The sequence below is a fragment of the Chelon labrosus genome, assembly GCF_963514085.1.
Source record: "Chelon labrosus genome assembly, chromosome: 14".
NCBI classification, from domain to species: domain Eukaryota; kingdom Metazoa; phylum Chordata; class Actinopteri; order Mugiliformes; family Mugilidae; genus Chelon; species Chelon labrosus.
This window is the reverse complement of record NC_140347.1, coordinates 2,387,374-2,400,744: the sequence shown is the minus strand read 5'-3', so window position 1 is coordinate 2,400,744 and position 13,371 is coordinate 2,387,374. Positions and strand designations below refer to the sequence as shown.

General features: G+C 42.0%; 1 protein-coding gene across 1 annotated transcript in view; it reads left to right on the top strand.

Moving 5' to 3' along the window:
* Positions 1-3,400: 3,400 nt before the first annotated feature.
* Positions 3,401-13,371, top strand: part of LOC311499740 (uncharacterized protein) — a 420,449-nt gene continuing 410,478 nt past the window's right edge. Inside the window, exons 1-4 of the mRNA XM_084560857.1 lie at positions 3,401-3,497; positions 3,693-5,508; positions 5,590-5,763; positions 5,886-6,059. Coding sequence (XP_084416983.1) covers positions 3,461-3,497; positions 3,693-5,508; positions 5,590-5,763; positions 5,886-6,059 — 2,201 coding nt within the window. The 5' untranslated portion in view covers positions 3,401-3,460. The remainder of the gene's footprint in view (positions 3,498-3,692; positions 5,509-5,589; positions 5,764-5,885; positions 6,060-13,371) is intronic.

Here is a 13,371-nt window from a genome sequence, read left to right as displayed (position 1 = left end):
CAGAGTCGTGACTTGTGCAAGAGTCGTGACTTTGTTCTATGCATTCATTTCAGAGTCAAATGAGGCATGAAACTGCATCAAATCCAATAAAAAAAATGTAATATTGGGGTCTTCTAAAACTTTTGACCGGTAGTGTCCACAGTTGTCTGTGGTCCTTTAGTTGTGGAGGAAACTCAGCAGCAGAGCTAAACAGGATTGTGTTTAGCTCAGAGTCGCTCAGTAAAAGCTGAGCACCATCAACAGTGCTTCATTTCACTCATGCTGGTTTTGTTTTTGATGAACACACAAACGGCTGCTGTCCAAAGTTCCTCACGCTGAAACGTTCAAAGTATGAAGCAGTAAAACATCTTCAATTAAAGCTGTGTTGAGATGAACCAGGACTGATGACACAGGATTAAAAACATTACGCTGTGGCATCTTCTATCAGTCCTGAAAACAACACGTGATGTTTCCAGTGTTTCATTAAGCGCTCTGGATCTGAACTCATCCCGTCCTGATGTTCAAACACATCTGGAAACAAAGTGAATGTTCAGCTGCGGTCGGTTCAACAGACTGTTTAGAAATAATCTCCTGAATCCTTCAATTAAATGAAGCCAGTTCAACCTTTAAAACAGAATGACTAAATGTTGATGGAGGGATTTCTGAAGCTCTCTGCTGAATGATCTGATTCCTCTACAACAGCGCCACCTGCTGGAAAACCTGCATCACAGCATGAAGACACAGAAACCTTTGTTTTTTTCTCATGGAATAAAATAAAATAAAATAAAAATAATAAAAGATGTATTTCATGTTAGAGTAGCTTTTTAATTTTACAGCTGTTTACATTTATTCTTTGTATTGAACTTTTTTGACTGATTTTCGGGCAAAAGAGAAAAAAAGAGGAAAAAGGAAAACGTGAATCTTCTTAATTTTAAGTATAAATATAAAGTAAAATGTAATTATTTCAGTAAACTCTCTCCAGCTGGAGTTACAACCTTCAACGCTGTACTGGACTCTGTTCAGGAGAGGAGATGAGGTGTGTCCAAAACCTCATCAGATTAAACTCGATTTGAGTTTAAGGCCCCGCCCATTAAAACTACGTGTGAACGGAAGAGAAGCAGCTTCTTTCCTCCACACACGAAGGTAGAAAGAGTCAGTAAATCAACCTGAGGTGAGTTCAGCAGGTGAGAGTCCAACATCTGTAAATGATTAACTGGATCATCATCATCTTTCTTCATCTTTAACCGAAACACGGAGGAAACGTGGCCTCAGGTTAGAAACCATTTCAAGTTGATCAAGTTAACCTGCTTTAAACATTTAATGTCATTTAAAAACGATGCGGACAAACTTCCAACATGTGGTGTTTGTAAATTACTTGAATCAAATGAGATCAGACTGGTTTCCTCTCTAACGCTGCTCTGGCAGGTCAATTCAGATTAACAGATGTGTTGATAAGGCTGGCGTTATGGAACCAGGAAGTGAATTCTGGTGAAATGATTCATTCATCTGTTCACGGACATAATTATTATTCTGTTTTTTTGGAGGGGCAGGGGACATGTCCCTCTCCACCTTTTTAAAAGGCCGTTGTGGTCCCCTGTACTGCTTTTTACCGTCCTAAAACAATGTTACTATAGTAAAATGAAAATGAAACCAAACAGCCCTGCTCTCAGTTCAGTTGAGCTCAGCCGTGAGCGTGTCGGGCGAGAGCGGAACTGCCCGAGTTCTGTGACTCACTCGGGAATCTTCGGCGAATGACGCAGCCAGCGTGCGGGGCGGGGGGAGGGACTGTTGACGCTGGAGCAAACTTGACTCCATTCACAGTTTAAGATGTGACAGAAAAGATCATCCAAAATCAGCAAGCTTGTATATTGAGATGCAAATCTGGAGTAGGGACCGTCTGGACGCTATCGGAGGGCCGGTATTATCGGACATCCCTAATTATTATTAGTTTGTATTGATTTTTGTTTTTTCATCATCGTCCACAGAATGACTCTTTGCTTGAATACTCTCAGTCTGACCTTCTTGTTTTAACATTCAGTGCTTTGTGACTATTTAAATGCATCATGTGATTGTTAGACACTCTGATGTGTTGACAGACTCTGAAGTTATGAGGAAGTGACGACGTCCTCAGATCAAATCCAGGACTGATGAGAGAGAATGAGCAGCTTCTTCTCAACACATGAAGGTGGAAAGTGTCTGAAAGTCGACCTGAAGTGAGTTCAACAGGTGAGAATCCTTCCAGAGAAATCTGGAAATGTCTGAAATTAAGTTTGATTTGTCTCAGGTGAGTGTTTATTTTATATCTATACTGCGTCTTTTAAGATGAAAGAGAAATGGATTTTCAGTTCTTCTATATGTCCTGATACATAGAGAATTAGCAATAAAATTAAAACCAAACCCGGAAAAGTATCTTCATGTGATTACTGTTTCACTCTGAACTGATTAGAAGGAACATGTCACTGTTAAAATGTTATGTCTTGTGTTTGTAGGAAGATCTAACAGCAGAAATAAGACTCTCCTGTATCCAGCTGTGTCCATGGAGAGAGACCAGTCTAAGAGTCAACCTGTTGACTTCAAACATGGACAGAAGTCAGCTGATCCAGGGTAAGAAAAGAACAAATACATTTCTCTGACATTTCTATTTAAGCTTTGAGGAGTTCAATTACAACATAATTCAGAATGTGTATTAATCTGCTTTATATTTTAACAGCATCCATCAGCAAAGACCAGATCCCTCTGGAATCACATCTGTGTCCATGAAGAGTGACCGGTCTAAGGGTCGACATATTAACTTCAAACATAAACAGCAGTCTGCTGATCCAGGGTCAGAATTAACACAGATCTATTAATCATTATTCAGTTCTGTTCATTAGACTGTCATGTTTTAGTCCAGAGTTTATCTGTCATTTAGTTTCCTCTGTTAAAACACCACATTCAGTAATCAGAGCAGTGTTTGTTGTTCTCATCTTGTGTTTGTGGCATCAATAAAATGATGATCATCACCAAAGTGTGTTTGTTAAAGAAGTTAGTTTGAATCAAAGATGTTTCTCCACAGACTTCAGCAGCAGATCTCAGTGGTTTCCAGTGATCATCATCACAAAGACCTGGACTCCATATTCATGGTGAGTAAATGTTCAATCACAGCTACTACTGCTAACCTCAACAACCACAAACTAGCATTCTGGTTGGAGAAGTCTTCATGTTGAATGCTGTCAACAAGCAGCCTTTCACATCAACATGATTGTGTTCTGATCATTTAAGTTGGATTTAAGTTATTATTCTGTTCCAGCTGCTGGAGGAGAACATCATCAGTTTTATGAAGAACGAGCTGAAGAAGATCCAGAAGGTTCTGAGTCTAGATTACCCAGAATGCTTAGACAGTCAGAGGGAGGATGAGGAGGTGTTGGAGGGTGAGGATGAAGAGCGGAGGAGGAGCAGCAGAGATTTATTTGTGAAGATCACAGTGAACTTCCTGAAGAGAATGAAGCAGGAGGAGCTGGCTGACTGTCTGCAGAGCAGTAAGAGGATTTAACAGCTTTAACTTGATGGAAAGAGGAAATGGAGGAAACATGGGAGAAGTTTATATTTCTGATGTTAATATGATGAAAACATCTGAATCACACCTATGAATTCTTCTGGACTGAAAACAGTCACATGTGAATGTTATTAAAATGAATGAGTTCACTGATTCATTACATTTCTTGTTCATTCAGGAACTCGTGCTCCAGAGTGTGGACGTAAAGTTAAATCTACTCTGAAGGAGAAGTTCCAGTGTGTGTTTGAGGGGATTGCTAAAGCAGGAAACTCAACCCTTCTGAATGAGATCTACACAGAGCTCTACATCACAGAGGGAGGGACTGCAGAGGTCAATGATGAACATGAGGTCAGACAGATTGAAACAGCATCCAGGAAACCACACAGACCAGAAACAAGCATCAGACAAGAAGACCTCTTTAAAGCCTCACCTGGAAGACATGGACCAATCAGAAGAGTGATGACAAAGGGAGTGGCTGGCATTGGGAAAACAGTCTTAACACAGAAGTTCACTCTGGACTGGGCTGAAGACAAAGCCAACCAGGACATCCTCTTCATATTTCCATTGACTTTCAGAGAGCTGAATGTGTTGAAAGAGAGAAAGTTCAGCTTGGTGGAACTTGTTCATCACTTCTTTAGTGAAACCAAAGAAGCAGGAATCTGCAGCTTTGAAGAGTTCCAGGTTGTGTTCATCTTTGACGGTTTGGATGAGTGTCGACTTCCTCTGGACTTCCACAAGACTGAGATCCTGACTGATGTTACAGAGTCCACCTCAGTGGATGTGCTGCTGACAAACCTCATCAGGGGGAAACTGCTTCCCTCTGCTCGCCTCTGGATAACCACACGACCTGCAGCAGCCAATCAGATCCCTCCTGAGTGTGTTGACATGGTGACAGAGGTCAGAGGGTTCACTGACCCCCAGAAGGAGGAGTACTTCAGGAAGAGATTCAGAGATGAGGAGCAGGCCAGCAGGATCATCTCCCACATCAAGACATCACGAAGCCTCCACATCATGTGTCACATCCCAGTCTTCTGCTGGATCACTGCTACAGTTCTGGAGGATGTGTTGGAAACCAGAGAGGGAGGAGAGCTGCCCAAGACCCTGACTGAGATGTACATCCACTTCCTGGTGGTTCAGACCAAAGTGAAGAAGGTCAAGTATGATGGAGGAGCTGAGACAGATCCACACTGGAGTCCAGAGAGCAGGAAGATGATTGAGTCTCTGGGAAAACTGGCTTTTGATCAGCTGCAGAAAGGAAACCTGATCTTCTATGAATCAGACCTGACAGAGTGTGGCATCGATATCAGAGCAGCCTCAGTGTACTCAGGAGTGTTCACACAGATCTTTAAAGAGGAGAGAGGACTGTACCAGGACAAGGTGTTCTGCTTCGTCCATCTGAGCGTTCAGGAGTTTCTGGCTGCTCTTCATGTCCATCTGACATTCATCAACTCTGATGTCAACCTGATGGAAGAAAACACCTCCTGGTGGTCCTGGTTGCCCTTGTGGTCTCTGATATACAAACACAAACCTGACCCAATGCTCTTCTATCAGAGTGCTGTGGACAAGGCCTTACAGAGTCCAAATGGACACCTGGACTTGTTCCTCCGCTTCCTTCTGGGTCTTTCACTGCAGACCAATCAGACTCTCCTACGAGGCCTGCTGACACAGACAGGGAGTAGCTCACAGACCAATCAGGAAACAGTCCAGTACATCAAGGAGAAGATCAGTGAGAATCTGTCTGCAGAGAGAAGCATCAATCTGTTCCACTGTCTGAATGAACTGAATGATGGTTCTCTAGTGGAGGAGATCCAACAGTCCCTGAGATCAGGAAGTCTCTCCACAGATGAACTGTCTCCTGCTCAGTGGTCAGCTCTGGTCTTCATCTTACTGTCATCAGAAGAAGATCTGGACGTGTTTGACCTGAAGAAATACTCTGCTTCAGAGGAGGCTCTTCTGAGGCTGCTGCCAGTGGTCAAAGCCTCCAACAAAGCTCTGTAGGTGGATTTAGGAACTATTTGAAACATGATTCATTTAGTAAATGACAAATAAAACATTTGATGTTGATTCTTCTTCAGGCTGAGCAGTTGCAACCTCTCAGAGAGAAGCTGTGAAGCTCTGTCCTCAGTTCTCAGCTCCCAGTCCTCCAGTCTGAGAGAGCTGGACCTGAGTAACAACGACCTGCAGGATTCAGGAGTGAAGCTGCTGTCTGCTGGACTGGAGAGTCTTCACTGTAAACTGGAAACTCTCAGGTCAGGATACAGCTGGTTGTTGATCAGTTAAATCCTGATTTAGGTTCATGTTGGTGCAGAAGTTCAACATCTGGAGGATTTTCCTTCTTCTTCTTGAGTTTCTGATATTTTTCTATCTCCAGTCTGTCAGGTTGTCTGATCACAGAGGAAGGCTGTTCTTCTCTGGCCTCAGCTCTGAGCTCCAACCCCTCCCATCTGAGAGAGCTGGACCTGAGCTACAACCATCCAGGAGACAAGGGAGTGAAGCTGCTGTCTGCTGGACTGGAGGATCCACTCTGGAGACTGGACACTCTCAGGTATGGACAGACAACAGGAGCTTGTTCAATATCTAAATTCTTTGGAGTCACAGTAAACCTCAGAGGATGAACCCTCCTCTATCAGCTGGTGTACAGTTTTAGGTTTTAGTGAAATATATCAGCAACTGTTGATGGATGGATTGTTGGTGTAAAGTGTAGAGAGAATAATCTTCTGTGACTGTGATTATTCAGATAATTTTAATATGTCCAAGACTTTGGATTCAACTTTTGTTTCTTTTAAAACACACTTTCAACTTAAGTATTCTACATTTAAGGCAGAAAGAATGAGCAGATTTATAAACAGTGATAAAATGACATGTTACAAATAAGCTGCTGCTGAAATCCTTTATTGGTTCCTTTATTCTCTGGTAACCTCAAAGATTTATCTAAGGGTTAACTTTCAAATACAGTCTTTTATGATATGGACTAAGCACTTTACATCATTAGAGCCTCTATCTGGAATATGTAAATGAACACAATCAACTGAATCTGGAGGTTAGACTGATCTGTGAACAGTCTGAAAACTGTTTAGTTGTTGATGTGTGAATGTTGGTCAAACTGTTGATCTCAGACAGTGAAACATCAGAGACAGTCTATACTGATGAGTTTCAGTCTGTTTCTGTGTCTCACTGATAAACTGATGAACTCTGCTTCATGTTGAACAGCAGTTAGGACTCATGTTGGATAGAAAATCATTCTGACTGTGTTTCTTCCTCCAGGATGGACCATGGTGGAGAGCAGAGATTAAAACCTGATGTCAGGAAGTGTAAGTTTGACTAATGATGATAAAACATCAAAGTGTCAGTTTGTGCTGGAGTTCTGGTTATGGCGCTGCTCTAGGTGGAAGCGTGACAGAGCTCTCCCGTGTAAAGTTTGGAGAATAACAGTCGGGTAGTCATAAGAAATTGTGTATAGCTTTAGTGAACAGCCACTTCAGTGTCTGAAACCGCATTAACATGAACCTTATACCTGTGTAAAGAATACTCATTGAGATATGAAACGTACAGAGGCGGTCCTGGCTAGATTTACGCCCTGGGCGAACCATCCCTTGGCGCCCCCCCCCCCCCCAAAAAAAATAAAAATAAAAAACGCCACCAACACAACAATATATTATATTATTTGTATTATTTTATTATATATAACCTTAAATACAAAAAGATAACAAGTACAGAGAAACAACAAGATAAATAAATGCAAAAAATTGCACAAATCCTTCATCACAGGATCTAATAACCATGCTTGAAAAATCCCTGAAGAAAGCTAAAAAAATAAATAAATAAAAAACTACATAAAAAAGGTTCCTGCACTGATACAACTATTTCGTATTTTACATACGAGTTTTGATTTGCATCATCCTAATACCATCTGAACAGTTATGATAACACACCAGTTTTGTACATAGAGAAACAGCAGATAATTAAAATAATCTGAATTCAGTGCTCAGACTGTAGCAGATTTTTCAACCTGGGTTCTTCACCCTCTTTACAACTGGCATTAACATTAACAACATGTGTGAAGTGCAATTGCCTCAATTCTAATAGTTGCTAGTTCAACAAAACTAAAAACCAAATACAGTCGTCTTCTGTGGCTAATAGCAACATATTAGCAAGAGGCTAATAAATAGCCTATAGCCTACTGTCACTCACGTCACTCATAGAAATCTGTATACCTTTATCTTTTGCCCATTTGTCCTCTTCTTCTTTTCTTGTTTTTCTGAACTGGGCACCTGATGCTTCTTTGGTCTTTTACTTTGATCCATGATGAAGATGAAGATGAAGACATCATTAACTTTTGCATTACTTTTTGCCAATACCGTCCGTTCGCTTGTCAATCAACCGGAGTTACGTGAGTCACGTAGATGACTGCACAGATTTTATTTATTTTTTTGTCATTTTTCACATAACCCAATTCATTACATGTAGGTATGGGTTTATGTTAATTTTAGGAATGAAATACAATTTACTTGGAAGCAGTTTGTGTTGTGTGGCCTGGGATCAGTCTATCCCTCGATCCCGTCCTCCTTTCCAACCTCGGCAGTTGGAAGTTGATCCCCCGCCCCCCTCCCCCTTGCCTCTTCTGACACACACACACCTGTGTGACTCTCAGCAGCAAGTTGACGTGAGGGCGCCCAAGCGCCCACTACACTAACTTGCATGGAAATGAGCGGTAGTCTAGAAAAATGGCGAGTTTTGTTTCCAGTTTTTTTTTTTTTTTTTTTACGGCGCTCGTGCGCCCTCACAGGGATTGCGCCCTGGGCGGTCGCCCACATTGCCCATAGCAAAAACCGGCCCTGGAAACGTAACCAGTTAGTGTGAGTAGTTATTTATTAGTATTTATTATCAGTCTGTCTGTTTAATACAGTAGGGCTGGTGGAGTGATTATTATTAGTGTAATTATTATTATTATTATTATTATTATCTACTGATGATAATCATACGTGAATGAGCTCAGCTCATGTTTCACGGTGTGCATCCATGTGTAAAGTGAGAAACACAGCTGATGCTCCAGAAGGAAGTCACCCCAAAGATATGGTAAAGAGAGTCACATGAACTCTAGAAACAACCAGGACCTTCACAGGGTATTTCAGACTAACTAGCTATAGCTAGCTAGCTAAGCAGCAGCGTTCTTTTACAGCTGGGATGTAACTTTTGACCCCAAACAACAAAGATAAGACGTGAGCAGAGATTGTCTGTAGTGTGTAAGCCAGGTTTTTATTTGTCAAACATGGAGCATTTCATTAATTACATGGGACTTTCTGCTGTTAGCTGGAGGCTGGAGCTAACTAACTGTTACTACCAGCAGTGATGAATACTTACTTTCCTGAAAAACTTTCTTATATCCATCCATCCATTCATGTTCTTCTCCTAACGGTGTTCTGTTGGGCTCTGTGTGGCTGCGGGCACCGAGCCTCAAGCAAGGTCACAGGGAAACGTGGACTGGATTATCAGTAATGAGGTCGTTCTGAACAAGTGGAATGGATTGATAACAAGGTACCAAAGGGGCTCTCTCTACCGTACACTACGAAGTGAAGGGAAACTGACAGAGATATGATCACATTTAAGTCCTTAATGACAGGTTAGATGATTATTTATTTAAACTGATATGCTGGACGCTTTATATTGAATTTTGAAAAAAAAAAAAAAAAAAATTAAAACAACACCAAACTATTTAGGGGGGCTTAAGAATATTTCAGGAGGGCTTCAGCCCCCCTAAAACAGGCCTAACGACGCCACTGATTGAAGCTATTCCATTGGGTTCATGATTGTAAATCTGTCATGAACCTCATCACACGTCACTGGTGTACACCAAGCTGAGCCACCTGCTCTGTTCTTTATAATCCTCAGATGGATCCTCTTCTTTTATCTGTTCCTGAGCCTATGCTCTTTGTTATTTATGTTGGTAGATTTGTTTGTTTGGGTCGTGGTTCATAAAAGGACTAGGCTAATGATTGAAATATTAGTTGTTGATAGTCACTGAATGGTGAGATAAACGGGGTTGTGCAGTGGCAGCGTGGAGGGGGGTGACTCCAGGACGCTGGAAGTCACTGTTAAGCCTTCTTGAGGTGTCCTGGGCCTAACTTAACCAAACATGGGTGAAGGGAGGTGCCCACTTGAAAACCCCAATGACATGCTGCATACTGCTGTTGACTAGGCCAGGTATCTGATGTCTTCATGTTGGTTGGTAGTGATATTTCTTTGTTTGTGGAACCAACATTAAAATATGATATTAACAGGAATAAATAATTCATTAAGATGCAATAGTTAAATAAGTTAAAATATATTCATTGAATTCATCAAGGTCTAAAATGTTAAACAACAGTAATTTAATGCAGACAATTAAAAGTCTCTATTTCCAGTTAGTGCCTCTTTCAGACACTAGGGGCAGCACTGAAGTGATGCTGCACAGAAAAGACGTAGAAGAAGAAAGCAGAGAAGACAAACGGACATTAGCGAGTAAATATTTGATAAAAAGTTGATCTAGCACCTGTAAAACAACACCTAACTGGTCGGGAATTGATGAAGAGCATATTAAAAATAAGCCACAGCGGTTTTGGTGAGTTTGACCTCATTTTATTGTGCTTTTGTTTCCGTTTTGAGCGCTAGCGGAGAGCTAAAGTTAATGAACATGAACTGTTAGCTAGTTAATATTATCCGGTTTATTAAGGAATTATTGTTGTGAATGTAACCAGAGAGTGAATGTATATTGTGTAAGAGGAAAAGTGTTGAATTATTTAGTGTCAAAGACGGAGCTGTAAGTTCAAAGGCACCGCTCCGCCGCCATTTTGTGCCTGAAAGAATGACGTAGCGATAACTAGGGCTGCAACAACGAATCGTTAAAATCGATAAAATTCGATTATTAAAAGAGTTGGCGACGAATTTCATTATCGATTCGTTGTGTCGCACGATTATTATGCCTCGGAGATGTTTGTTGTATAAAAAAAAAGTTGAGTTGAGCGGAGCGGACGTAGAGGAAAGACCATCGGAGAGACCCTAACGTTGTTCTGAAACATGGCGGAGGTGGAGAAATCAGTACAACCAACTCATCCACGCATGCGCGCAGATAGCACTGAGGACGGGGGGATTCATAGTGACCCCCCTCAATTCAGGGCGTCGCATCCGTGGTGGATGTGGGTGTTTTCCCGGTGAGAGGGTTCAAACCCAAACCTTTTCTACAGTTTCTGAGCAGTTCCGCTCAAACGCCTCACTACAGTCGCTCAGTTTCTCAGGCCGCTCTGTGTCTGCGCTCGCCAGTGTTGCCAGATTAGAAATGTCAAAGTATCGTACCAAAACCTCAAAATTATCGTTTTTTGAGAAGAATTATCGTACACAAACCAAACGCATACAATATAGCTATTTTTAAACAATTTTATTTTCCAAATGATTTTACAGCTAATTTAAACAAGCTGCAATACGCTCACACTAACTGGAGGAAGTAACTTTTCTTTGCCAAAGTGCAAAAAATATGCCGACAGTCCATTTTGAACTAGACCATAATTAATTAAACTATGATAGGCCTACAGAGAGAAAACAGTAAACACTTAACACTAGAAAGATTCAAATTCGATCTCTAAGTCGCTGTCATCATCGGATGCCACATCCACTTGTGCTGTGTTGGCAGATGTTGTTGGTTGGGGAATCCTTTTATGGCACAGATTGGATGCCGTCATGGAGCGCAGCATAGTGTTCGTCGGTTTGAAGGCGTGACACCCACCAGCATTCTTCACACACTCCGACGTGTGCAGGAGTCCATTCAGAGTGTCTGTAATGAGTCGGTTTTGTGGTTTTGTTTTGATTAAATTGACTTTTGAAAACACTCGTTCGCATGCCGCATTTGAGTGGGGAAACACAAGCACATCCAGAGCAAACTTTCCCAGTTCACTGAACACAGCTATCCCTTGGAAATCATCCAACATAGAAATATGATGCCAAAATTCATCGACATCCATTTCTTTCGTGTCTTCACTCAAAGCCACGAAAGGCAATCGCCTCCACTGGTCATCAATGGCTTGGAGACTGTCTGTGTCTGACATGTCAATCAGCTGTGGCACTTGTTCCATGAGGGGGAGCAGAGACGGATGCTCAACTCGTGCGTTTGCATCTGTTGCAGTGGCAGGAGAAAGGCATACAAGGCGGGTCAAGCATCATCAAAATCAAATCTTTTCTTGTAGAAAGTTCTGACAGCGCACATAAAATTCTGTCAGATTTGCTGGTGAAATGTTTGCCTGCTGCACATGCTGCATCACCTTTATGCCCAAGTACATTGAGCTCAGTGTGACCTTTGGGCCATTATTGATGTCATTGTCTTTCAGTGGAGTGCGCATGACATGGTCCCTATCCATGAACGTCAGAAGCAGATCTTTGTAAGTCTCGCAGACCTTGCTTCTCAATGAAGTGATCACCACCTTTTCACTCTGAAAATACTGATTAAGATCTGTGAATTTCGGTAGGACCCATTCAAGGAAATAATAGAACAGGCGTAGAGACTGGTCATTGAGTGAGTGAAAAATAGTCTCCACAGCAGTAAGTCTGGCCTCAAGCCACTGATCTGTGAAAAAAAGACGGAGAGCATCCCATTGCGCAGACACACTTTTTACAACATCGTTCAGTGACAGCCATCTAGTCTGTGACGGCTTGAACATTTTGTGGGGCTCAACATGGCAAAAATCTTGAAATTCTCGGAGTTGCGCGATACGTTTTGAGCTGTTTTTGAAGTACCCATAAATGTCTCTGGCTAAATCCTCACACCTGCGAGGGAGTTGTCTGCATGCCTCACTTGCGCAAAGGTGCAGTGAATGGCACACACAGCGCTGCACTGTGATGCCTGGAAGATCACTCCTGAGACGGCCGAACCCCACAATATTTTCGAGTGGTACACCTGCATCAGTGAATGACTTCATCATCTCGGCGTAAAGTCGTTCCGCAGTGGCTCCCTCTCTAGCATGTCTGTGGTCGTCTGTGTTCGAGAAGAGTTGTACCAGTTTCCAAAACCTGGTCTGAATCTCCGTGGTCCCTCATCAAAGAACCGAACAACCACACACAGCGTTTTTACATTGCCTATGTCAGTTGATTCGTCAGTCAAAACACTGAATTTCTTTCTTTTAAGAATTTCTGTTAGACTTTCAGAATAACAATCCCCAATGACATGCTTGGTTATAGCAGTCATCTTTGTGTGCCCAAGGGTCATATTTTGGGCTATTTGTGAATCATGGAACGTATCTTTTAAGACCAAGACCAAATGGTCTGAGATTCTCAGAGGTACGTTGTGCTCTGCCATGAACCCTGTTAGCTTGATTTCAGCATTCTTCACAGATTCATCGAACTTTTGCTTTTCAGACGGTTTCTGTAGGCATTGTGCTATGGACCTTTGTGATGGGGCTAGATTTTTCTTTTTATCTGTATGTTTCTTGGACTTTTCATGGTTTTTTAAAACCGTGATCTCTGCCACCATTTGGACGTTGCAACAACGACAGGCTGCTTTAGCCTCGTTTCCTGGGACAGGTTTTAGCCATCCTGCAAAAGTGGGGTCTTTTTCCCACTCTGTCCTATATGTTTGTGGCCTATACTTACTCTTCCGCTGCTCTTTCGACTCTGCCTCCTCTTCGCCCCTCGACTGTCCTCACCTTCCCTTTCTGAACTCATTCTTCAGCACTTTAGGCCTACTGCTTGTTTTTTTTTTTTTAACTGATCTAAACCAGACATTAGACTTCGTTCGACGTCAAGTCAGGTCTGTGGAGATCGTGACCGTGATGCATGCTGGGTTGAACAAGTTAATTTTAACCAATCATATTCGAGGTCTATGAGGATGAACAACC